Source organism: Dermacentor andersoni, chromosome 1, assembly GCF_023375885.2.
Source record: "Dermacentor andersoni chromosome 1, qqDerAnde1_hic_scaffold, whole genome shotgun sequence".
In the NCBI taxonomy this organism is placed as follows: Eukaryota; Metazoa; Arthropoda; class Arachnida; order Ixodida; family Ixodidae; genus Dermacentor; species Dermacentor andersoni.
Genome location: NC_092814.1, coordinates 298,149,237 through 298,176,714, shown reverse-complemented (window position 1 = coordinate 298,176,714; position 27,478 = coordinate 298,149,237). Strand labels below are relative to the sequence as shown.

The 27,478-nt window shown below is 48.3% G+C and overlaps 1 protein-coding gene across 3 annotated transcripts in view; it reads right to left on the bottom strand.

The window, feature by feature from the left end:
- The window catches only part of Cad99C (cadherin 99C), a 224,519-nt gene that overhangs the window by 63,249 nt on the left and 133,792 nt on the right, over positions 1–27,478 (bottom strand). For all 3 annotated transcript variants that reach the window (XM_050195647.2, XM_050195650.2, XM_055063323.1), the window contains exons 3-5: positions 18,963–19,049; positions 1,522–1,584; positions 632–774 (exon numbers count right to left, since the gene is read on the bottom strand). In XM_050195647.2, coding sequence (XP_050051604.1) covers positions 632–774; positions 1,522–1,584; positions 18,963–19,038 — 282 coding nt within the window. In that variant the 5' untranslated portion in view covers positions 19,039–19,049. The remainder of the gene's footprint in view (positions 1–631; positions 775–1,521; positions 1,585–18,962; positions 19,050–27,478) is intronic.

Genomic DNA, 27,478 nt, shown 5'->3' with positions numbered 1-27,478 from the left:
GTGAAAAGGAATAAAAATCCACGACATAAAAAACACAGCATGCGCAGATTCTGTAAACGCAATGGGCGCCTCTCAATCTTGCGCGCGCGTGTCTTATTTCCTGATCGCACGCGCGTAAGATGCAACTGTTGCCTCATCCAAATTTTCCACAGTATTTCAACGTCATATTCTTTCTGTGTGCGTGTCCCCCCCTCCCCTTTTCTTTTTCACCGTGCTCTTCCAATATCAATCAGGGGCTGAATTTAAAAAAAAAGAAGACCTTTCGTTCGTAAGTGTTGTTCGCCATTCGCTGCTCTCCTTTGAAAATCATGTGTTCAGCACCAGGATTTACTTGCATGTTCTCTTAAGGACAATTGCAGTTCTTCGTGGATACGGGCCCAATTTACTTTAAAAGCGATCATCAGGTTATACGTCTGCTACTGTCTCTATAGTCTCCCCTTATCGATACTTATCTATTGATTGTTTGGAGAAGCACGAAAGCGTAGAAGCATTCCTGTGCACGCCTGTGGAAAGTACCGAATTGGGTCCCAGCGTCGATCGGTCGCCCGTGCTGTTTTTCGGCGCTTGGTCACGTCTTCCACGATGCGTGCCGCGGGCTCGAAAGCGCGAGAACGAGGGCCCAGACACTTACGTCTCTGTCGAGTGGCCTCTTGAGGATGAAGCGTTTGCCAAGCAGCTGGAAGACGTCGTAGCTGGCTGACTGAATGCTCAGCTCGATGTCCTGTATGTCACCCAGGACTGGAAGTTCCCGCGGCTGCGTCTCCTGGTCCGTCTCTGCAAAACCGCGACTGCCCATTCAGCGACACGCTGGGGCACATGCCTTTCGCAGTATGTTCGGAGCAACCAAATGAAATGCCCGCATCACGGACAATCTTTGACGGCGAAGTTCGTAAAAGAAAATGTGAATGCAAAAGCTATAAAAAAAATATCTGGAGCTCTGAGTCTAAATGGGCCGAGATTCTGTCGTCTTACTGCGCAAACAGTTTGAGCGTAACACTTTTATGATAACGGAGTGCAGAGACCCGGGAACCATGGTCTAGGCAGCCTCTGTCTAAAATGGTCGGCTCTTTTCTTGCATGATGTTGCAGACTAGAATTGTCGAGTGTCAGAAAGCCGTAAACCACTCTACCTTAAGACCGTGTTGCAGTAAGCAAGAAAGGAGGGTCATTGCTGGCGTGCCACGTCGCGGTGGAGCAGACCGACATACTGAATAAGTAGTATTTCAGTAATCTGACAATGTCTGCACTCACGTTGCTCGATATCTTATGCCAACATTGGACTTCGTCCTCAAAAGGTTTTGCCATCTCCGACACGCAAACTGTTTGCATCCAATTGGCCGCATACTATAGACATTGCATAAGATGCGTATGCTCTGGTGTTCTTTGCTAACTTTTCGGCATAGCAAAAAAACAGCATTTGCAAGGAATCCGAACGACCGGTTGGATGCAAAGAGGTAATTAAAGCACGGTACAGCATGTGGCGAGCGTACGTGTATGCAGACATATCAGTGTGCACACTTACGGTTGCCTCGGCTCTCTTGAATATCCATGATGACCACTGTTCCGCCGCCTTCCACTTCGCATACTGCAAAAAGAATAAAACCAAGAAAAAATTTGTTTGGCCCGCTTAATTACCATCGCAATGGAAGGAACACAAGAAAATCTTAAAAGAGAGAGAGATAGAAAGTAAAGGCAGGGAGGTTAACCTGCAGAGGCGAGATTACGCGGTTTGCTACCCAGAAAAGCTTAAAAGAACGCAGTATTGAAGCCAAGTGTCCTTGTTCTTCTTCTTTTTTTTTTTCTGTAGGCTTCAAAGCACCGTTAAATCTTCGTGTTGATATCCAACGGGCCAACTAGCCAATACTAACATATTCCCAGTTCTCTTTAGAGTGATCCTTTCATTTATAGCAAAGTGAAATGGGGGCGGGAAGGGGGGGGGGGCAAGTGTACATATTCAAGATGCCCAGGATACCTAAGCACTTCTTATGAGTTGTGAATGCGAAAACACTAATGTCCACTGCGAGCCGACTTATTTGGAATTGATTCATCATGAAACTTTGCGCAAACAGGCGGGGACGAAGAAAGAAACACAAGGACAAGCGCTCGTCCTTGGGTTTGTTTCTTCGCCCACGTCTGTTTGCGCAAAGTGTCACTAATGTCCAAGTGGACGCCGCTGAGAAGCCCTTGGAGTTAGGAACTCCTCGCGGGAAAGCGAGCGCGTTGAGACGCTTGACCAATGCCTCCTAGATAGCATAGGGCCGGTGCACTTCAATCCGTGACGTCATGTTACCTTGCCCGACTGCCATGGAATCTAATGGGGACGCTCACGAGTAAGTCGCGGTTATTTTAACGCCACCGCTTTTGTCGCGCCGGGCTTGGCAATTCAAGGGAGAGAGAGCTAGTACGATTAGCTATTGCCAGATTTCACATTTGAAGGTAACATAGAAATCTACATACTGTTCTCAACTCAGAATCCTGTTACACCTAACAATAAAGAGAGAAAGGACAGGAAAGGCAGGGAGGTCAAACAGACGAGCACCCGGTTTGCTACCCTACATTGGGGGTCGGGGGAAAGGGGAATAGAAAGACGGAAAAAGGGAGAGAGTAAGCACTGAGTGCGTATGGGAGGGACACTACAAACGGCCTTTTAAGCCTGTGCACTTCAAGTATTGTACTAGCGCACGAATCGCTTTTCGTGCCAGTGACGGGCGTGGCCATGGTCCGAGTATCTTTGACTCCGTGAACGGTCTTGAGTCCAGTCGGTGTAAAGCTGCCTGCAGAGAGAGAGGTTGTACATCGTAGCGATGGCAGGTAATTTTATCTGGCAATTCAAATTTCGGTTCAAGTAGCGTGACAGGATAAAGCCGAGTGCACAGGCCTGCTATCTAGGAGGTGCTGGCTTGGCGCGTTTTGATTTGGTCTTATCGAGGCGCAGTCAGAACGCAGGAAAAGCTTGCGATGACACGGAATGCGTGGACAGCACAGGCTTCCGAAAGCGAAAGCGAGGGTGACGTGACGTAGTGGCGATGTCCTCTTCCCTCATCCAACACGTGGCGCGCTGTCGGGGCAGCAGGTGTCCCCTTTCGCCGGCTGTGCTCCATTGAGGGGCGCTCGTGACGTGGTGTCGCAGCCAATGGAAATTTAGGGGCAGTTTTTCGCTTCTCCAGACGAAAGACGCCAGCTTTTTCGCTCAATGGGCCATTTGACGCTTTCGCATCAAAATTTATAGTAACCAGGCAGAAGCAATGCCGAACGCCCACAGGATTTTTTTCAGGAATCCGGTGGAAGCTGACCTAATTCTGACATACGGAGACAAAATCTCACCGCCTCGAACCGGTACAAAAGCTCACCGGACAAAAGCTGACCGCTTATGCCAGGATAGGAGATGACTGGAAGAAAGCTCTCGCATGCAAGAATGGCATAAAAATTCGTATCACAATTGACGAAAGCTAGCAGCCATGCCATTACTTGCGAGTGAATTCTCCGACCCGCTCCAGTAGTGCTGGAATGTGGATGTTGAAAATTTGAAATTTATTCAGTTTTTCAGCCAATACATTGCATTGCCTAGAAGCCAAGTCTAAATGAGAAAGTATAGTCTCCTGACTGGGCCTTGGTCTCGCAAGGCGAAACAGCATCATTGACTCTCGACGCACAAAAATAATAATCCCGTATGTACATGTCAGTCATGTGTACGTATCAGTCATACGGCGCGTGTTATCAGTATAAGACACGTGTTATCATGAGAATCCTGACGAAGCTACTTTTGTGCGGTTCTAAAGCATACACACGTCGTATTTCAAAGCCCATTCTCCTCATGTTTACAATACCGGAGCTGCTTGAAATGACGAATTGTTTTTTTAAGTTAGAACGTGCGGCGATCACTTATTAAAATATTGTTGTTTCCTATGCATTGCACAAGATTTGTATAGCCTCATATGCCGTGAAGGATGCTATTGCACGTTTACCCCTCACTGACAGCGACGCGATCACGATGGTTTTTTTTCTTTTTTTAAGCTCAGAAGACAAACGATGCTGACAGCACTGTAAAACGAGACGTTGGCAGCGGCCCGCGAGGCAGATATAGGCCACGTTGATATATGAATCTTGGTCGCATGATACAGACGTACGCAAAAGGCGAAGAAAGCGAAAGGGCCACTAATAAGGTGCCGACCAGAAACGATAAAGGAAATGGTGAACTCTGGGACAGTGCCATAAGCATACGAGGTCTGCAAGAGCTTTCGTAAGCGTCGAAACAATATAGAGAATCGCAATGTTTCGCAATATTGCGTTCGTTATCAGTAAAATTATATATATATATATATATATATATATATATATATATATATATATATATATATATATATATATCGCATAAACCAACAATAAGTAACGCAGCTAACCAATCGCCGGACGTCGCATTACCACCCCTCCCGAGTTGTAAGCGATGAGACAAAATGGTTTATGTGATCCACCCCTCTTTTCGGTTGGAGCATTCTACCTTAAGTTTACCTCGTAACCTGACACATTGCGCTAGATTTAGGTGCTCAGTTAACTCGCACTACGCGAGGCTTTCGCGGGTTCATAGAACACCGATAACTAAATTGAACATGGGTCAATTCGTGCAGGGCTGCCGATACATGGCGAAAGGTTTTCCGTAGCGTCTGTATGGCATGAAAAAATGTGTTAACCATCTTTTTTTTTTTTGTGCCACAACGTGGGCAACGTGAAAGTGGGCACAGCGGTTTGCTGCAATAGGAGTGCTTCGATCGCTGAATTACAGCGCCGTCCACCACGTGGAGTGCCGCACATTTTGATTAAGCGGTGATGCTTGGCTTCGTCGCGAAACCTCTTGCATAGAGTTCAGCTACGAGCGTTTCAGAACGATCCAAGACAGCGAATAAATAATCTCTCTCTCTCCCTGGAGCAGGCCTTGGCGCGCGGAATTATACCCCAGCTTCATTTTATGGGGTGCAGTTCAGCCAACTTGGAGTGCCATAGCCTAAAAAATGGGCATAATAGTGAGGAACTCCGAGTAACTTGGCTGTGTCGAGCACCTCACATATATTCTTGGAAAAGAACCATGTGCATGTGATGTACACCAAACACTACCAAGCAGATCCGTCAGACACATTTGCCTGCAGATATTAGCGAGTACTAGGTATATTTAATCGATTAGCTTCCCAGAAAAGCCTTAAAATCAGCTGTAGGGGCGAACTGTGCGCTGCGTTGTAACTGAGCGGGCAAACCAAATAAGGGGTTTAGGATATGTGCATATGATTTCTCGTGTTAACGATCTAGTTCTGCATGCCGGCTCACAAACTGATTTTTCTCTAAAAAGCAGCGTTGCAACCTGCAGGGAGGGGAGGGGGGATTTTTTGTGCGGGTTAACACTCCGAAATTGAACAGTTCATTTTGAGAGACGAATGTAATTGATCCTCTGGATCGGTTATTGAACCCGTGGGGCTGAACACAAAGCATGGCACACGAGCGCTTTTTGCATTGCGCCCCCATTGGAATGGACGTAGCAACCGCGGCAACAAATCGAATCGTGTTCTGCAACAAAACGCCATAGCCACTGAGCCACCATGTATTCGATCGTACTCAATATCAGTCACGTACCCCACTGAATGTGATTCTAACTGTAAAGCAAGATAGGTCCGTATTCGTATCGTTGTCCATTTGCACACTTCTTACTCGCTACCTTCTCCATGCAGGTGACATATCGAGATTAGGCAAATTCAGAAGTCGCGAAACGTTTGTCCAGCAATCTCTTCTTTTTTTCTTTAGAGTGCGGTAATTTTGTCTACGCCTGTCAAGAATAAAATTGTTGCGTTTCATCATCGTCTCGAAATAAATGGTGAAAGCCTAGTGATGGGTGATGATGTTATTGGCGGCCATGCCTACCTAGCACTTTAGAACTGCTGCGTTAAAACACAGACCCGACGCAGAGAACGAAACCACAACACCACCAGCGCGCGCTCTAGTTAGGGTTCTATTTTTCTCTGTGTCGCGACGGCGTTCCAGCGCTAAAGTCGTCAAATGTCTATCAACCAACTAGCCCAAGTACAGGTCCCATTGCATACGGACCTAGAGTTACTTGACTTTATGAAAACTACTCCTTCTAAGCGCCATCTTTGGTGTGAGTTAAATAAAGCTAAAGCATACATAGGCACGTCGTTGAGGGCACTCTTAATGGCAAACGGCGCGCGCGACGTGCGAACAAGACAACCCGCACAACGACGCCGTACAAGGATGCAAGCTGGTAGACTGTGAGTCATCCAGCGCACGATATCTCGTCAGCCCACCGGTATCCCTCGCGACTTCCTCAAATCAATCCAGCAAGTGTTAGACACCTCCCTTACTGAAAACCTAGCGTTGTCATGAGAACACCATGTGCACCTACGCTAGCGCGTGGAGGGATTCGACGCTGATGTACCTCAACCAGATCTGCGCGCTCAGCCAGTCCGGAGCATCTGCAATATTAACGTTCGACATCATCGTAAGTCTGACGGGCCACGCATAACGGAAACGCGGCGAATCCGATCGTATAGTGTCATACAGGTGTACGAATTAACTCCCTGTGGCTGCGTAGAGCTCTGGCGAACGAAGAAATCTTCTCGAGACCATCATCGGCTCTTCAATATGCCATCAGTAGCCATTTTCACTCCTTATGATCGCCGCCTCAGGAGCTTTTCGTGACAAATAAACGACGAACAAACATAAGTTTAGCGCCAAAATGACGGTCACAGAGAGGGTAGGACATAAGGACAGGACGAGAACTTTCCTGTCTTGATGTTTTCCTCTCCCTGTGATCGGGTTTTTAGGGCTAAATTCATTATTGTTCGACATGCACCCACTAGCCTAACAGCAAATAACACTAAATAAATTATGGCTATTTGTCCAGAAAGCTCTTGTCTCGTTAGCTTTTATCTACATACTGGGGAGTGCGGGCTCCCGACAAGTGTGGTTCAGCATAATGTACTCGTCTGCTGAATAAACGTTGACTTGGGGAGGTTATGTACGATTAGCTATTGCCAGGATTCCACATTTGAAGGTAACATAGAAATCTATATACTGTTCTCACCTCAGAATCTTGTTAATCATGTTAACAATGTTAACAATAAAGAGAGAGAGAGAGCGAGGACAGGAAAGGCATGGAGGTCAACCAGAAGGGCCCCCGATTTGCTACCCTACACTGGGGCTGGGGGAAGAGGAATAGAAAGAGCACAAAAGGGAGAGAATAAGCCCTGGGTGCGTGTGGGAGGGACACTATAAATGGTCTCTTAAGCCGGTGCACTTCAAGTATTGTACTAGTGCACGAATCACTCTTCGTGCCAGTGACGGGTGTGGCCACGGTCAGAGTATTTTTGACTCGGTGAATGATCATGAGTCCAGTCGGTGTAGAGTTGCCCGCAGAGAGAGGTGTCGCACATCGGGCTCTCGGCCATTCCCATACGGTAGGAGTATGCGTTCGTGAACGCCACTCCCAGCCACAAGAGGCAAAGCAAGGTTGTTTCGCCGCGGGAAAGGCTAGATGACAGTTGTAGCCGTAGCGTGGGGTCCGGTTTATGTAATCGGCAATTGAAGGCGCTTGAACTCCAGAGATCTTGTGGCTCTTTGCGTGCAAGTAGGCCAGTTTCCCTGGCAGCGTCCGACCTCGCCAAAGGTGATGGACGCGTCTGGGTATCTTCGTGGGCAGACCGTGCAGCCTTGTCATCAGCTAGGTTGTTGCCGACGATGGCACAGGGAGCAGGAATCCATTGAAATATAATATTGTGCTCTCTTTCCAGAGCATGGTGTGCACTTCCCTGATGTTAGATATCATCTGCTCGTAAGTTATGTGATGCAATGCAGACTTGATACTGTCAAGAGCTGCCTTAGAATTATGAAATACGACCCATTTCTCTGTTGGCTCTTCCCTGACGTACGGCATATTGGCATGGAGAGCTGCATGTTCTGCCGACGTAAATGTAGTCATGTGTGACAGTTTGAATCTAACCTGCTTAGCTGGAACGACGAATGCGGCAGTTGAGCTGGTAGATGAGGTCGAACCATCGGTATATATATGTATGTGGTCACGATACGTTTGGTGCAGTAATAGGAGCGTAAGGTACTTCAGAGCCGGCGATGGATGATTCGCCTTTTTCGTAATTCCAGGAATAGCAAAATTCACTTGAGGTTGTCGCAGGCACCACAGGTGAGATGAAGGCTTCGCCGCCGGTGTAAAAAATGACGGTATGCACTTTTGATGAGCGCTAATCACTCTTGAAAAGGTCGCTTGAGGTCTCTCGGCTTGTAGGGAGGACAAATGATGGTCGGGGATCCTTTACAGATGGCGAATGTGCGCTCTGAGAGAGCCGACAGCTACACGTGTCTGGATCATATGGTTTCCCGCGATTGCAATTGTTGCTGCTGTTGAGGTGCACCGAAGCAGCCCAAAACACGTGCGTAGCGCTTGACCTTGTATGCTATCCAAAGCGCGAAAGTTCGTCTTGCATGTATTTGACAACACTGGTAGACTGTAACGTAGAAGTCCGAGAAACAGTACCCTGTACAGCTGCGTCATAGAATGGGCTGGTGTACCCTAGTTTTTCACGCAGAGAAATTTCAAGACCTGAGCAATGGCAACTAACTTGTTCGTCGGATAGACGCAGTGAGGGCTCCACGAGAGGTTGCGGTCAATGATGACACCCAGAAAGCGATGCGTCTTAGCGTAGGATACAGCTTGACCACTGATTCAAACAGGACACAATGACATTTGTTTGCGCGTAAAGCCACCCAATGCGCACTTTTAGGTAGACACACTGAGGCCTTATTCTCGGAGATAAGACGCAGTCATGGTTGCTGCCCGCTGAAGCCTGGCTTGTACCTGAGGGCGAGTCACCGCAAAGGCCCAGATGCAAATGCCGTCGGCGTATATTGAGACATTAACTGTCCGCGGTAAGTACTCCGCTAGTTCTACCAGGACGAGGTTGAACAAAATAGGGCTCAACACTGCACCCTGCGGCACACCAGGGCAGGTGTAATGCTCGGAAGTGTTCGGTCTGTAAGAAAAAGCATCTCTCAGTCAAATAGTCCCGAATCCATTGATACATCCGGCCACCAACTTCTACAGCCTCAAGTGAGTTCAGTATGGCCTCATGGGTAACGTTGTTATATGCTCCGTTTATATCTAGAAAAAGTGCCACTGATAGGCGCTTGAGGCTTTTTTTATTTTGGACCCAGGTTACGATGTCAATGACGTTGTCGATGGACGAGTGACCTCGACGACAGCCCGTCATGGCGTCCGGATAGACGATGAATCGCTCTAGGTACCATTCCAAGCGAGCAAGAATCATTTTTTCTATCACTTTGCCGACGCAGCTCGAAAACGCAATCAGACGATATGATGAGAGCTCAAGCGGAAACTTTCCAGGTTTCAGAGTGGGGATCAAGCGGCTCGATTTCCATTGTTTAGGGACGGCGCAGTTCTGCCAAGTCTCATTGTAGTAGTTGAGCAGCTCATCACATGCGTCATGTCCAAGGTGGCATAGGGCAGCATACGTGATGCCATCAGGTCCTGGTGACGAAGAACGCCTGCAGGCCGCCAACGCAGCATCGAGCTCTTCGAGTGAAAATGGCATATTCATTTCTGGTACACGTGCCTCAGGGATGTCATTCAATGCTGCGTCAGTAATGATGGCCACGGACCCAGCAACCCGTGCACAGAACTCTTCAGCCACTTGAAGTTCCGAGCGGAGTTGGTAGAGGGCCAGAGCAGCAAAAGGCTTCCTTTGATGCGGAGATGAGCGAAGACCCCTAACTGTTCTCCATTAGTGCGAGAGCAATTTTGGGGGATCAAGTGACTGACAGAAAGTTTTCCATCGCTTGTCTTCCAATTTATCCATACGACGCAGGACTTTTGTTTGTATGCGTCGTGAAGCCCTCAGATCCAAGACGGACTTCGTGCGCCGATACTTCCTCTCCGCCTGCCGGCGTGCCGCACGCAGCCTCTACCATTTCCATGTCCAAGTCTGTTCGCCTTGCTGACCTTGTAAGCGAGCAGATGGATGTTTTCAATGCATCTGCAATTGCATCTTCGATAGTGCGTGAAAGGCCTTCCCGACATGCGTCATCCATATCTTTCTTAAACTTTGTCCAATAACCTGTGCGCAAGACAGTAGAGGAGCATTCCTCAACTCCTCTAATCTTTATGTATGTTGGAGTATGGTCGCTTCCATGTGTTTTTATGTCCGTAAACCATTGGACGCTCGAGGCAAGGCGTCGTCACACCAAAGTTAAGTCCAAGCAGCTACTGTAGGTCGTGCCTCGAAGGAATGTAGGGCTGCCGTCATTCGCACAGCACAAATCATGGTCGGCAGCAAAGGAGGCAAGACTCCTGCCTCTGGAGTCAATTTTAGTGCTTCCCCATAGCTGGCGATGCGCGTTAAAGTCAGCTGTGATAACTCAGGGGCCATTGTTCATTAGTAATATTTTCTTAAGTCGTTCGCCGTCAAAGTGACCCACTGGGGATATGTAGGCTCTAATTCGTGTGACACATCCTTCTTTTGTACATTCAGGCAGACATATTGATTGTTGGCATGAAGATCTACCGCGTTAGCGACATATGTAATGTCCGTGCGTATGTAGATAATTACTTTCGTGCTCGCACCACATGTGGACGAGACGAAGGATTCGTAACCGGACAGACTGGTTGGAGTTGATGTATTTGGTTCGCAAATGACCAGTATGGGGAAGCGATTTGTAAAAATGAATTCGCGAAAGTCTGCTATACGGCTTCTTAGACCTCTGGCATTCAATTTAAAGATCGACGCACTTTTAACTTGCGGAAGGGGACTATTGGTCGAGCCATTATGCTTAAACGATGCTAGCAAGCACTGAATTTAGTGCGTCCAGTATTTGAAGAGCACTTCGAGCTGCTGGTGTTTGCAGCTTGTTCAGTATTATGCGCATTGTATTAACTAGCGATTGCAGCATATCAGCCATCTGTCTGTCTTGGTAGCACAAATCACCGACAGCAGACGTCGGGGGTTGTCCAGCAAAAGTTTGCTGTGATTTTGTTGGTGAATGCAGTCGTTTCGGTAGAGCCGGCCAAGATTCGGCAGATGTGGTCTTCTCAGTGGCCTTGTTCTTCACAGTCCTTTCCCCAGTGTCTGGCCTTGGCGGTAGAGGAGGAGAAGGTGTTGTAGGGAGTGGCATGCGCGTCGCAGAGACAACACCCTTCCTTGAGGAGCGCCGGTGATGGGAACGTCGCTTCCTGATTTTATCGGCGCAGTCACGATGAGATGAATGATCTCTCGCCATCTCTTTCAAGATGGCCATTTCCTTCTTAATATGTGGGCATTTCTTCGATGAAGCTTCATGTTACCCTCCGCAGTTTGAACACTTCATTACAGTCGCGCCACATTTGTCTGCACCGTGGGGCTCAGCGCAGCGGGGTCATGCTGCCTGATTTTCGCAGACGCTACTCACCTGTCCCAGTTTCATGCATTTGCGGCATTGAAAAGGTTTCGCAATGAAAGGCTGCACTGCATGTCTGAAGTGTCTCACCTTAACATGCGATGGCATATATTTACCCTTGAATGCAATCTTCACGCGGCGTGAACTGCCTAGCCGCTTAACATCAACAATGACCTCCTCATTTGCTGGCTTGATAAGGGCCGGCAAGTCGTTATTAAAGATGGCGACGCCTACGTTGTAGATAATGCCTGTGACTACGTTAGATCCCAGAGGGATGTAAGAGCGCACCTGAATGCCATCGAGGTCCGTTGCGATGCGTAGAGTGGTCATAGCAGCCGCATGCTGGACACGAACCGCCAGTAGATTTTTTCGGGTGTTCACTCGAATGTTCGATATTTCATTTGGCCCCAGGGCTTCCAGTGACATCGACACAGATTGCCTGCCAAGTAGCTTCATGTTGACGGGGGGAAGCAGGGGCACAAATATAATGGTATTGGCGTCCGGCCTCTGCGTGTGTCTTACTGTCTTCGTGCTTGACGATGAAGACGTCCTGATGTTCCTTCTCTTCGCTCTGCGGCTCTGCACAAGCTGGAAGTCGTCATCGGAAATGTCCTCACTGCTGAGAAATTAAACATGGGTGTCCTCGCTGTCGCTGTTGCTCTGCTGACTGATCCGCTTCCTGGAGGCGACCGTCGCTGACGCCGCCGCCGCCGGCAGACGTGCGGGGTGGTCCACTTCTATCACGACAGAGCAGGGAGCGAGGACCAGCGGATAAACTTAGATTTTCACAGAAGTAAACCGGAGCTAGAAATAATAGCACTGTATCAAAAAACACTTCGTCGTCGTCCCCTAACAATAAAACAAACAGCCTAACGAGCTGGCGTCTCGAAGAGAAAATAAGTACTGCGCTACATGAGTGGCATTACATGCACGTGCAAAGTATCACCGCGGTTCTGTTTTGTTTGTATTCTTCTCTTTTAGTTTGGGCCTTTTTGAGCTAGCCGCTTGGGTGTTAAGTCGCTTGTTCGCGTCTCCTAGTAGCAAGAAATAATGGTGAAGTTGACCTACACTGACCATGGCCACCCATGAGCCAGCGCGTTGAAGGCCACGTATCTGTGGTTCATATTGTATTGTTGCTTAATATACGGTCGCTCAGTGGCATTGGGAGGAAATAATGGTGGTCACACGCCTCTTTTCGCGAACCCTAAAAATAAGAAATTGTCGCTAAACGGCTAGAATAATTTTGTACTTGTTTTCCTCTCTCTCCCTCTCTCTCTCTCTCTCTTCTTTTTTTATTCATATTGGTTTCCCCCACAGTAGCCCGCGCCTTCATCGTTTAGCGCGCGTTTTCTTGCAGAGCACGTGCTTTCTCCTCCCCGTTTTTTTTTTTTTTTTTTTTTTTTTTGCCTTCCTGCTGCGTCGTCGTTTTCTTGCGTGCAGATTTCGAAGGCTGGTTCTGCTGCCCGTCATTCGCTCGACTGCGCGCAGCTGCATTAGCGACGCTTCGACAGAGCCGAGCGCACCATCATGCGTCCACACGCCGAGGGTTACCTTCGAGACGAACGCAACAGCAGGACCTTCCGCTCCAACAGCACGCGGACATGCCTCAAAGGACAGGAAGCTTCTCGGAAAGGCTTCCCAGAAAGCCGCGGTCGGCGTTGACTGAGCGCTGAAAAGAGTCGCCGTCACCGGCGTCGGCGCTGTTGCGAAACCGGGAACTATGCGTGCTTCCTCTGCCGACTTTTGTGCCGTCGCGAGAAGTCAATCGGCCGCGAGCGTTGTCTTCGCAAGGCGCTTCTTGAGGCCAGCCATCTGTGAACGAACGCCGGCGGCCGAGCGACGACTCACGCCCCTGGAGAGAGCTCCTTCCGTGAGAGTCCATCCGGAAAGGCTATTGAAGAGGATCTTTTCTTACATATAAAAGGATGACTTCACCATTATCTGAAATTCTGATTCACACTTACACGTTGCCCATGTATGTCCTTGAGGAGAGGCAATTAAAATAGAACTGAAAAGAACGAAGCCTCACGGAGATGTGAATTACGAGCGATTTCGCTTGCTGTCCCTCCTTATCTCTTTATCTTTAGTGATTTCCGCCTGTTCTCTTTCTTTCCCCGCCCCATGCGCCGTGTACATGCTTGGACTCCCCCGTAGCGACGCTCAGCAGTTCGGTCGTCAGAATAATTACGATATATCGCGGCTTCAAGCTGGGGCCCTATAGCGTAAAACTATTCCAATATGTTTCTATTCCAATCTCCTGGGGTGCGATCGGAGATGGTTGTTCGGCGCGTTCGTTCGGTTACCGGCGCGCGCGATTGGCCTACTCCGCGCCGACGTCGCCAGCCGCGGGGCGCCGCCCCGTTTTTGGTGACGTCAAAATGACGACACGCTCCTGTCAATCATCCGCCCACCGAGCATTTTGTCCGAACGCGACGGGAGTTGAGAAGTTTGGAGCGATCATACGGCTTCGCATGGCGCGTCTGGTGGATTGGATTGGATCCAACAGGCGGCCTTTTCGGCTGCGGAATGGCACGTTTGAATCCAATGCATAGTTTAATTCTAGAAAATGGCGTTTCCGTTGGAAACTTAGGTTGTTGCGCTGGCGTTTCTAGAGGAAGGAGGAGAGCGGGTGGCGGTGCGAAACGCGTTTGAAGAAATGGCAGAAAGTGAATTCCGGCGTCGTTTTTGTTTCTCGAAACAAATAATTCGTTGGTTGTACAGAGAAATCGACAACATCATCGGTGCCAGCGAGCCACTGGGATGTTGTCGCTGCTTCTTGAAAAGTGCGCCACTCTTCCCGTCGTTTTTTTTTTCTTTTTCCTTCTCGCTGTGCGCGACACCACCTAGGGACGACGCAAAGAACCTAATAGTTATAAATTGCAGTAGTCACACGTACTACTATTTGAAAACGTGTTTGGGCTTGAGAAGAAAAAATACATTTTTTTAGATAAAGATTTCATTCAACTGGAAGACGAGAAACATTTGGCTTTGTAGTATACTGTTTGCAAGCAGACGACAAACGACGGAGGTAAACTTCCGGGGAGGTGACCGCTTCCTGACTGGCTGCTCTCCCCGCCCCGCTGTCACAAATTTTGCATACTGCAACTTTGTGACGTTGCAGCAACTGAACAGAACGCGTATCGAACAAAATATCTCCGATCGCGCCCCTGATGTCCAAATTGCGTAACCACCAACGCAAGCACCGGGCGGTCACCCGCAGGGTTGTCTGAACAGACCAATCAAACGCTCTCCTCGTTCATAGGAGGTCACTTTTGTTTGCTTGAAAAACGAATAACATTGCCTACACTGAGCGGCTTGTCGTATCTAATTGGCTGACAAGAGGCGAGGAGAACGCTCAAGTGGAGAGGGATTCGATGGGGCCGAGCCACTGCACTGAAAGTCGATAACCGGATGAAGAGGGTGGTGCCGGCGTCTACGATTGGTCGGCTTTCCCTTACTTAGCTTGCTGTGGCTGGTCGAAAATCGCGGCGGCATGAAACGGAAGCCCAAGAATAACGTTAAACGGACCCTCAGCAAAGAAGAGTTGGTAGAATGAGGGGGTAAACGTGCCGAAAGTGCTCGAAAACGTTACACGGCAACGCAAGAAGTTTTATTATACGCAAATACACCCATGCTTTCCGGCAGGTGCGAGTAGCCAGCGTCTGAGCGATCGGCGGCTACCATCTTTTATTCCTTTCAGAACGGGGCAGCCTGCGGCTATTCCGAAGAAAATTCAGTTTTGTTCGGCATATTAATGCATCTTTATCGCGTACACGTCACTTTGACGCGGTGAGTTCTTGCGGTTTTGTGACGTCGCGTGACAGGCAGGTGAAGTGGGTGCAGCCCGAAAACTTTTTAGCAATAGCCGAAGGCTAATGGCGAAAAGGGGTCGAATCAGAAATAACTGTATTTCTTTTTTCTGTCAAATCATGCATAATCAGTGTGTGCACATCATATCAGATGGGGAGCTATCGCGGTTTTCGTGACTACCAAAGTGCATCACAACCTGGCCCTCCAGTACGGTGTCATGTGATTTGCAATGTCAAGGGCATTGTGAAATTCCTTTAAATGTTTGCTCGCGAGCAACGTTTGGAGACCATTGGTGCCGTGAACTTATTCCTTTCTTTCCTTTCTTTTTTTTTTTTCGTCAATGTTCGGGCATGCCGCCTGAAACCACGTGCTACAGCCTATGTGCGCGTGCTCGGCGAATGCGATGTATATATGGGTACGTTGCAAAGATGTGCTATAAGATTTCTTATTTTTATTTTTTTGCTAATGCCGTGGTTTCCATACTCTTTCTCGCGGCTTTACGTAGCAGTTCCTTTGAGTTTAGCCATGTGCTTGGTCCTTGGAGCAGCACTGGTGTAGTGGTTCGCTTGCAACGAAGACGTTCTTAGTTATCCTCCGGGACACAGACCACGACCATCTGTCACAGTGTGAGTGTGCGTATGTTGTATGCACACGTATAGATCCCAGCGGAAAAAGACTAGCACAAGTGACTGGTCGCCGGAGCGGCAAAATCGCGACACGCGGCGCTGTTGTTCCCGAGCCCGCCGATGGCGAGAGTAGCGGCTAAATAGAGATAGCGGCTCAAAGTTTCGCTCACACCGATGCGCACACACTGCATGGGATCTGGAATTTTAGTGCGGTTAGCATTAGTTGAGTACGTCACCCAGTTTGCGGTAGGTCTGTCTGTCCGTATCTAATCTTTTCATGCCAACTTGGGTGACTGAGTAGTCTTCAATGGGTAAAGCATCGGGTAAGGAGCACCATTCACGCCAAGTTGCCGGCTGGACAAGAAATCGAGATGTGCCGCTCTTCACTGAACGTCTATGGCGTCAGCTTGGGTCACTGCAGAGCAGGTATGTGCAACTGCATAAGTGTCGCTCTTTAATGAGAGAAAAAAAAAAGTTCTTTAGATTGTCTCCGGTGCTGGGAGAAATCGAGCCCGCGTCATACATATTCAGACGCAAGTTACCTGCGGCCCTTCGCAGCGGCGCCTCTCGTTGGCGCAACGTTCTCCAGAGGGAAGCGCGATAGAGGAGCCCGACTCTAGTACAAGCCTCGTACATGACGCGTTTCGGTGGCGGCACTACAGCGTGTCGCTGCATTGCTTCAGTGCGAATAGCATGGCGTTGACAGTCATCCTGCGTTGGTTTCTGCCGGAATTTTTTTTCTCCTCATCAGCATGATGACAGGTTAGCCTACTGAAGAAAGGCACAACGACAAGACCTATTTGCGAATCTTTTGAATAGCTATCGCCACGAAAGATGAGTTTACCAGACCTATGCAAACGTGTCAGACCTATTCAGACTGCGCAACATATCCTAAGCGTTGGTCAATGGGTTGTTTAGCACCTGTATTGCCAAACATCCTGTCACATGCACTGCACTGAGCGTTGACAGCAGCAGCGGCGTTCAACAATGTCAAAGCGTCGCCAAAAAAGAGAACTGAGAGCGTTGGCCCGACACGTGCTGCTGTGTACTTTTCCTGTCCACCTTACCACAGTGAGCACAACGCGGCCGACGTGAACAAAGCACCGCAACCCAAACATAGTTTTGTTAGTGTTCCCCTTGTTTCGTCTTCGTCCCCCTGTTACCGTCAATTATCAACTCGACCAAGCCTCTGAACTGGTAAACTGCGTCCGAGTCAGAGACGGCACTATACGGGATGTACCCGGCGACTCGGGCATGTACCGCACCGGTATGGACGGTCGTGGTTCCTCGTCTACAGTCGTGGTCGAGAGAGCGCGGAATGCAGACATCGTTTTCCACTCCCCCGCCTCATCTGTGGCCGGATGCGGGTCCCGTTGCGAGCGTGAGACGCGTATGCTTCCATCGTTGCGCCGAGCGAAACGACCTTCTCCGGCCGGCGCGGCCAAAGACCGGCCGGCCGCGCGCCGTGCGGGAAGGGAGAGCCCCGCGTACGGCACGACCGTCGCGCGCGCCCATGCAAGGTGTCTGAGCGGCATCTTAACGAGTGGAAGAGTCGCACGAGGAAGTGCGCGACGCGAGAGGGATGGGGTTTCTTCGCTCGGAACAAAGGCTTCCTCATTGTCCCCGCCAGGGCGGGCCCTCCTCTCCGGCGATGCTCCCGCCGTTTGACTCCGGCGACGAGTGCGGGTGACTTCTTTGTATCTGGGGTTTGCTTGCGCAAACTCGCCTGGTGCTTTCTTCTTTTCCTTGTGATCCACCTCCTCCATGTGGCAGGCGTCGCACGGCTGTTGCCGGAAGCATCGGCGCAAAACTGCACCACCGTCTCTGACGCGTGGGAGGCGCCGCCGTCGCTCATTTCGTCGGGAGGCTAAAGCGTCCCGTAACGGTCCTCCTGCCGGCTGTCGCCGGATCAGCGGACGACAAACCGGAAAGGCATAAGTGAGACGGGCCTTAGAAGCCGCCCAGCACGACACCGTTGCGCGGCATAATTAAGCGTCGCATCGATTGTTTCCCAACTGGGACGCTATCCACCCGTTTCCGCTCGCGCTGCAAGTCCGTACCCGGCACGCGCGCTCTCTCTCGTGCCGTGCTGCAACGCAACCACGTTTCCGTTACTGAACCTCTCTTACTTTCTCTCTCTCTCTCTCTCTCTTCCTTCTTTTTTTTCGTTTTCGCCTCCTGGCACTTTAGCTGTAGGGGCACACGCGAGCAAGAACAAAAGCTGGACACCGCGACGCCTCGTGGTGTTGCGCTGAAGGAATTAATCAATCTTTTCTCCTATTGCTGGCAACAAGGCAATTTCGCTTCTCTAAATATAGACCAGGAAAGCTCGTGGCCGTCTCTCTTCGGCTCTCGCGCGTATAAACGGGAGCTAGAAAACATTGGCTCGCGACGGGGCGTGTGTACCGCACACAGGGACGCCGTTTCATAACCTCGTGTGATTACGGTTCCTGTTGATTTGGTCGGATGAATTCCGCGACGCATATGCGAACCAGTGCGGGAAGCGAGGGCTCGCCTAAGAACTTCCAACACCTGAATGCCTACTTCCTTGCTGAGAGAACGACGTTGTCTAGAAGGAAAGTTTGGCGTCCGTGTAGCTCGGATCGGTAAAGCAAGAACACCCTCACAGCGAGCCCTCCTGAGGACGCTGACAGCGGCAGAAGATATAGTGATACAGTGCACGTACAGTTCCTTTTCACGCCTTCCTTTCCTTTCTTGTCTTCTCATTCTACCCCCCCCCCCCCCACACACACACACACACTTCCGTTAGAGGGTAGTCAAACGGACATTTTTCCTGGTTAACCTTCCCGTGTTTCATCTCCTATTTCTCTCTTTTTCTCTTTATACCTTTCTCTCTTCATAGGAAACAGCGCGATGGCTATTGGGGCGCCAGCAGAATTGCGTTTTCTGAGAACGTTTTCTATTGAGCGTTGTTTTTGGCTTCTCCACGGCAACGCATGCATAAGAGACCAGAGCGGAACGAAAAGACGGAATAAAGTTCGTAGTCTGCTGAGCAGTGCAGAACCAGAGGCGCGTCATGACGATGAGTGTGCACCGTGCTTCTCACCTGCGAGCACGCACGGCGTGAGGCAGAGGAGCGCCAGCAGCAGTGTCCACCACCGCCGCCGGCATTTCCTTGTCATGCTGGGGGACCCTGCAAAGAAAAAAAAAAGAAACGAGCTCGTTTATACGCATTATACGAGCGTGTATGTACGCGCCTGCCGGTCTTGCAGCACCACTAAGGCAATAGTGACACTTAGTGGCGCTGTGGGAATCTCTTAATAAAAGAATAAAGAGTACTAAAGCAGTATTGACATAAACTTACCAACTTTCGTTTTCCTAAATGAAGATACAAACCCTCAAACCCCTCAAAAAATACTAGCAAGCACCAGAATGCCGAAAACAATTTACCATAACACTTTTTTCTACGAACCGGTTTTGGTACCTAGTAGGTGTACGCGTCACAACACCATAACAGGTTGAATCATTCCGTTCGATCGCTTCGCACGCGTCATGAAACGTTCGATGACTCCTCATGCGAGCGCCGCCATGCAGAACAAACTTGCGGAACATATTTTCTTTATTTCTTCTTTTCTAAATTTTTTTTTAATGATCAACGCCTTTATACCTATCATTACTGCCACACGACGTCAGCCACGTTTCTCGTTGTCATAACGTCCCGATAAAATCGATGACGCTGGGTTCGGCGTTTCGAGACAACTTCAGTATCAAATTAAGATGTAAGCGTTTCCCAAACTTGCAAAATGTCATTCGTTTGCATGCGACGCTAGAGTTTCTGTAGCTTGCAAAATGGGTTTCCGTCCTCCTTTAAGCGAGGCACAGCACCGGGGTGTGGGCCAGACAAGTGGGGTGCTGGCGGTAAGAACAAAGTGCACGTCGGCAAGAAAGGAACACCCACTGCGCCAACTTATACGACAACGCGGAAAGTCGGCGAGCGGACCGCGCGTCCACGCGCGGCCATCGAGTGAGCCAAAAGAGGAAAGAAAACACCGCGATATAAAGAAGCGGTGACCTTGTTGACGCCGTTCTGGCTTTGTGTTTGTTTATTTGTTCTCGTGTAGTCACTTACCACTGGCTACTCGAGCTGGGCTCAAGCGTGGCACTCAATGCTGCGCACCGACCAGGCGCGATTCTGCCGACGTTATCGAAATGGCGTTTAGTAAGCAGCGTTGCAATTGGAGCGCCCGCACGCTCTCGGATTTGTTACAGATACCGCTGATCTGCGAGCAGAATTACAAGTGCTAGCATCAACACCGACTCAGGTGATCCATGAAACTACTCTTGCTACTTCATTTTCGAGACCAGTGCGAGCATAAAAGAAAGACAGGCACGTGTCATCGTCATTACGTGTATCATGCTCAGATACCGTTAAATTTAGTGCTATACAGGCGTACAATATCGGCCTTTGACAGGAACAACTGGGCCCATACGTATACGTATACTACTGAGAGATATATCAGATGATGGATAAGAAATGTTTGCCTGGCTGATAGCCTGGGATGCCGCTCCAGATGTTGGGTGCAAGATATGATGTACAATCAACTACGAAAGTTTACGGACCACGATATCTCCGAAAACAATAAATTTCTGAGCAGCATGTAACAGTAGTCCGTAAAAGCGCACATCCCAATGTTGTTCACATATACCGGCAGAGGCTGTAAATGCGAATACTAGGCTGCGTTGTGAGGATGCGCAGATATTCAGCTTTTTCTCAGCTTTCGTGTTCCGTAAAGTTATGCGGTTGACTGTACACGGTGACCAGCCAAACGCACAGACGCACACACGTATTGTTCATGAAGTCTCATTAAGGCCAGTAGTTCTGAAAGAAACAAAATATGACAACTGCTTTCGTTACGCGCAATGTGCAAGCAGTGTTTATTCAAGGGCCACGAATCTCCCGCAGTTGCAAGCTTAAGTCACGGTACAAAAAAAACGAAACGAGCCACGCAGCCTCCAGAGTTTTTCTGCCTGATGAATATCGACTGCAGTCGCATCGAACATGCTGCAAGTCCCCAGGAACACTGAGCAATGGACCTAATACTGAAGTTGTTAAACTGGAATAGGTGATGCATTGTGCTGCTGAGGAGCTATAAATATCTTGAGTGCACGTGGCGTTCTTTTCTGCGGCCATCACATATTGGACTCACCGATCACAAACTCTGTAAAAACTAGCAAAAGTAACCGGTGCAATGTGACGTTGCCGTGTACTTCTTGCCTGAGAAATTACGTTATTCATGCTGTATTCCTAATTTTCCTCGCAAATCCACTAATGCGGCCTTGACCGTTTATTGACGTCTTGAGCAAGTATACGCAAAATATTGGCGACTAGGAAAAGGCAGTATACCACAATCCTAACATCTCGTCGTGAATTATCTCGATTTGCCTAAGGGCCGTCCTGGCTTCCAACGCTCCAGGGAAGTTTTCGCCCGTTGCCCGAATAACGAGACCACTTTGGGGCAGCGATGTTTCGTTTGGGGCCAGCCACGAGGACTCAAGCGAACTCGCGCTCTGCGCATGCGCAGTGACTCTGACGCACAGCTTTTAAACGCAAAGTGCGCAAAGCCGCTTGCGTACGCTATTTCTAAAGCTCTCTAATGACTCCCAGTGTCCGACCCTCCGTAGTTGCTTAGTGGCTTTGGGTTGCGCCGCTAAGCACGAGGTCACGGAATCTAATTCCGACCGCGGCGACCGCATTTCGATGGAGACGAAATGCAAGAAACGTACGCGTACCATGTATTTGGGTGCACGTTAAAGAACCCTAGTTGGTCAAAATTAATCCGGAGTCCTCCCTACGGCGTGTCTCATACTGAAATCGTGGTTTTGGCGCATAAAACGCCAGAATTAACTTAAATAACTCCAAGTGGCCGTCATTTCTCACAGACTACTGCAACTTTTCAGCTTGCATAATACCCGCGACACGTACGCGTTGCACATGTCCGTTTCAGCAATTATTACAAGTATGAACATTTCAGCTGGCGCGCTTATAAGCCACTACTATATGCGTAAGTCAACACCTTGGCGTCCTGATACTACGTTGCTCACTTGCGATTGGCTCCTCTATATACGACACACTATCGCCAGGCCTGGAGGCGCGACGTTTCGACACTGAAGTAGATACATCACAAAATAATTGTATACTTAATTAATATGTTTGTTTATCTATCTTAACTTGCCTTTAATGTATACTTTACCCTGGCAAGTCAGTTATTGCGGAAACCTTCAAGCTGCAGGAAGTTTCATGAAAGTGAAAATTACCATGTCCACCCGAAGCAAAGTGATAGCTTCAAGCTACTCTCGGGTGCATGACAATTTTAAAATCTCACAGTTTATTTATTTATTTATTTATTTATTTATTTATTTATTTATTTATTTATTTATTTAAATGCTGCTGGTATACGTTCGAGACTTTAGGCAGGACCGGGTTACAAATCCAACACATGCATTGAATGCATACAAAGGAATACAACAGAAGATACGTAAACAGCGGCAAAGCTCTCAAGAGGAAGCTTAGTGCACATACTGTACCATAATGTTTCAGAGAATATACAGGAGAGATGCTTCGTAAATTGCAATCAAGGCTCACGTACATTGGATCAATCTCTTATGGTTTCTATGGCACGCAAGTAAGACGATACCGTCGGGAATTCAACAACAGTGGTGGGAAGTGAATTCCTGTTAGTTATACTTCTTAGAAAAGAATAATATCAGAATATGCTGGTGTTACATGCGAGTCACCTTTTTTAGAATGATAGGTCCGCGTGGGCCGTCGGTTTGCGTCACTTAGGTATGTGTCCTTCCTAAATCCTAATTGTCCGAGGTAAAGGAAATAAAGAGGTTTCATTCGCTCCCGTTGTCGCCTAATTGCTAGCTTTTCGAGGTTAACGTTATCTAAGAAAGCTGTGGGTGATGCTTGCCAACTGTATTTGTTAGAAATGAACCTGATTTTCTCTGTATTTTTTTCCAATATTGAAATGTTTCTGTTTGCGTGTGGATCCCACGCAGCTGCATAGTATTCTAGTAAAGGCTGAATAAAGGTTTTATATGCCAGAATTTTGGTTTCTTGCTCAGACTTATCCGAGCTCCTTCTCAAGTATCCGAGCTTTTTCATGACCTTCCTTTGGATATACAATCGAAACGGGGACGTGGTCCTCACAAAGCACCACACATCGGCCCTTAGCCACATTCATCTCTCACATTACACCAAAACCAGAGTTGCACTAATGAATGAAAGAATAAAGTGATAACTCGAAGTGCATTACCCTCGAAAAAATTCTCAAGATGGATCAGCTCCGGTAGATATTGACTTAAACTTCACAGTGCCATCAAGTGCCGTAAAAGTTTCAAATAGAGAATAAGAGAAATATGCTAGTTTTCACTGCTGACTAATTTATTCACAGCGGTCGTGCTTGCAGTTCTACGCGCCTTATGATGTATAGATGCCAGGCAGAGTTTATGTAGTCGCTGTAGAATTTTTCCTCGGTAGTTGTTTTCTGTAAACATATAAATAAACCCCGGAGAGTGTCAATCATAGGAATAAGAAACGCTTCGGACACTCATACCACACGCAGCAAATTTGCGCATTCTTTCTTTTTGTCTTTTTCCTTGAGCGCTGTTAACCTAACACACATTTGCCTAACTGAAATATGGGCGAATCTCGACGCATCTAATGACACGCTAAAGGGCGCGATGGTGAACCCGGAACAACTTAGACTGCCCCTGCGAGCGATCAAACACGCACGCGCCAGAATCCCCGATCCGAAGCAGATGGGGGGGCATTGCAACGGCGCCGCGGCATTTCCCTGCCGACGCCGTAGGTGAAACAGCGGGTCTCGCGGGTCGGCGCCAAGGAGGTCATCATCCTCGGTCGGCTACGAAAGTTACTAGTGGGAACTCTGGCGATACTGCGTACGTTAGCTGCAAGCATGGCGGTTAAGTCAGCGAGAAATCGCTGGCTGCAGTATACGCGGATTTGCCTATAAATTTCGTCCTTCTATAGCTTCGAATGGCACTGCGGCGTCGCAGATTGATAATTTTCGACAAAATATTGCGTTGCAGAGGCAACAGTTCGCCGTGATTACGCATCCACGCCTATTCTGAGTGTTTTCACCGTTTACAAAAAACATAATAATAAACAAAAAACAGAATTGCTTAGAAATGCGCGCCAATACAGGCAGCTACAGCGTATAGTGAATGAACTCACAAGGATGTCTCACGTCACTGTCACGACGATTAGAGAAATCCACGCACTAACCATCATTCCCATTGTAGCCGAATGACCGCAACGTCCGAATTGCCTGTAATAATTTTAGTGCATTGGAAACCCTGTGGGCGACGACGGCATCCGCACGGCCGCGTGCCTCATGATAGCTGTGCCTGCGCACTGCGTTTCAGAGACTCGTCGGGCGCGCCGCGGAGACTGAGAAAAAAAAAATGAAAGGAGCGAGAGCGCTGCATTGCATCACTACATTGTCCCAGGCGTCGGCGGTCAGGAGCGAGCGAAGTGGGCCGCGCCACCGCCTCCGCCGTTGTACTGCGCCACGGAGAAAAAAAGAGAGGCACTGCATTCCGCTTCACAAAAGACGACGCCGTATTCGCAGTCACTGCCGTGCTTCTTTCTGGGCGGCCGCTAGAAGTTTTTCAAGTTTTCGAGTCTTGAAATGCGAAATTTATTTACGCAGTTATACGAAATAACAGCTCGCATCTGCGCAAGCATATACTCGTGAGCACGGCTGGGCAGTATACGAAGCATCGTATACAGGCACGATATTTAATCGCGAGTAATGCGTCGAAATCTTTTCAGACGCGGCACTAAAATATATATAATCAGCCTACGATACACGTATAAGGCATTTACTTTCGGTGGCCCATGACCTTTACTGTATATTAGTGCGGAGTACGGATTTAACCCCTCGAAGTTAAATGGAACATAGAAAGAAAGACTTCTTTTTACGTAATTACTATATGTTGCGGGAATGAAAAGTCCCTCACCTTTACGCAGCGTTGGCTGTTTAATGCGGCATTTTAAAGACATCGGGAAAATTCGCGTTCTTACTGCGTGAGCGCGCAGCCATCCGACGCGCATCCTTATTCCCGCTGCGTAGGAGCGTGGCAGAATTGGCCCCGCTGCCAGCGAGAGCCTGAATACGTGACGACTGGGCCAGTAATGGACACTGTGACGTGGCCGTTAAGGCAACCATACCTTTCACTAAGGGGTGCTCGACTGCCGCTTTAGCTGCTGCAAGGGCAATTCCAATGCGCGCCATGGATGTTGCCGCTTGAGGAGAGCTCTCGTTACGTGTTCTGCTATATAAAAAGGACTCAGTGGCAATCGTGACGCTGACTGTAAGCTGCCAGCTGCAATTGCGAAAGCCTGTAGTCACGTAGGCCTCAGGTGACACAAGCTCGGTGGAAGTTCAAACGGAATTCACAAGCAAATCAAAGGTGAAAAAGAAAACGCACCGCTCTTTAATCTCTGCTGCTCAATCTTCGCCACCGCTGTGTAGGAATGGGCACTGTGTCGCTCGCCAGCATAAGAACCTGCTGTATACGGCTTTCATTAGTCCTCGCATTTTTATTCCCGCTGAAAGCTGCTGTTGTCACTGTTCATATCGCCTTATAACATACACGGCAAGTGACATTGTAACAAGCCACTACAGCATCTCATTTACGTCATCATCATCATCAGCAGCAGCAGCATAAGGAGCCTATTTTATGTCACTGCAGGACGAAGGCCTCTCCCTACGACCTCCAATTACCCATGTCCTGCGCCAACCGATTCCAACTAGCGCCTGCGAATTTCCTAATTTCGTCGCCCCACCTAGTCTTCTGCCGTCCTCGACATACGCTTCCCTTTTCTTGGCACCCATTCTGTAACGCTAACGGTCCATCAGTTATCTAACCTGCGTATTACATGACCTGTCCAGCTCTTTTTTTTCTCTCTCTCTCTCTCTCTTAATGTCAGTTAGGATATCGGTTATACCCGTTTGCTCTCGGATCCAAACCGCTCTGTTTCTGTCTCTTAACGATATGCCTAGCATTCTTCGTTCCATCGCTCTTTGTGCAGTCCTTAACTTGTACTCAAGCTTCTTTGTCAGTCTCCAAGTTTCTGCCCCATGTGTGAGCACCGGTAAAATGCACTGATTGTACACCTTCCTTTTCAATGATAATGGTAAGCTTCCAGTCAGGAACTTACAATGTCTGCCGTATGCGCTCAAACCCATTTTTATTCTTCTGTGAATTTCCTTCTCGTGATCAGAGTTCTCTGTGAGTAGTTGACCTAGGTAAACGTACTCCTTCACAGACTCTAGAGGCTGACTGGCGATATTGAAATCTTGTTCCCTTGCCCGGCTATTGATCATTAACTTTGTCTTCAGCATATTAATATTCAACTCCACTCTTACACTCTCTCTCTGTTAAGGTCCTCAGTCATTTGTTGTAACTCGTATCCAGTGTTGTTGGACAGGACAATGTGATCTGCAAAGCGAATGTTCCTGACCGTTGATCCTTACTCCTAAGCCTTTCCAGCTTAATAGCTTGAATACTTCTTCCAAGCACGCAGTGAATAGCATTGGAGATATTGTCTCCTTGTCTGACCCCTTTCTTTATAGGTATCTTCCAACGTTTCTTGTGGAGTTAAGGTAGCTGTGAAATCTGTGTATATATTTTCCAAGATATTTACGTAAGTGACATGTATTCCTTGATTACATAATGCCTCTATGGTGTATCATCGATAGATTGTCTTTGTTTTTCATTTTGATTTTCTGTCTTTTTTGCTGTTCAGGGTGATCCATCTCCACCAATACACGTTTCTGTTATACCGTGTGCCCCAGCTAAGGTTAGCCAAGCCGTCCAACAGAAAAGAAAAGATTTTAAACACATACTGTAAGATACAATTATAATTTGACCCGCCGTGGTTGCTCAGTGGATGGTGTTGGGCTGCTGAGCACGAGGTCGCGGGATCGTATCCCGGCCACAGCGGCCACATTTCGATGGGGGCGAAATGCGAAAACACCCGTGTGCTTAGATTTAGGTGCACGTTAAAGAACCCCAGGTGGTCGAAATTTCCGGAGTCCTCCACTACGGCGTGCCTCATAATCAGAAAGTGGTTTTGGCACGTAAAACCCCATAATTTAATTTTAATTTTTAATACAATTATAAGACTTACAGTGTTCTGACGTCAGTGGTCTGGCGACCGAATGTCTTAAAATTATGTTGCGACATCTCTTCTTGATCATGTTTTTTTCGTTGAACACCTTGGCTAACGTTAGTTGGCGCGCCCTATATATGACCATGTAGCCGTGCAGCTACACAATCTTTCTGTTTGATTTTTCTTTCCCCCTACAATACTACAAAATGTAAATCAGAGCCTAACATTTGCAGGTATTATTTGACTAAGCGAGAAGGAGTAACTGGCACCACTTAAGATGCTAAACATTTTTACACGTACATATAATAGGCAAAAAAGGAGAAAAAGAAACCTAACCCCAAATAAATGTAGCGTTACCGTGTCGACACCTTCTGAGAGAGATTTTTTTTTTTTTTTTTGATGAATAACCGATTTAT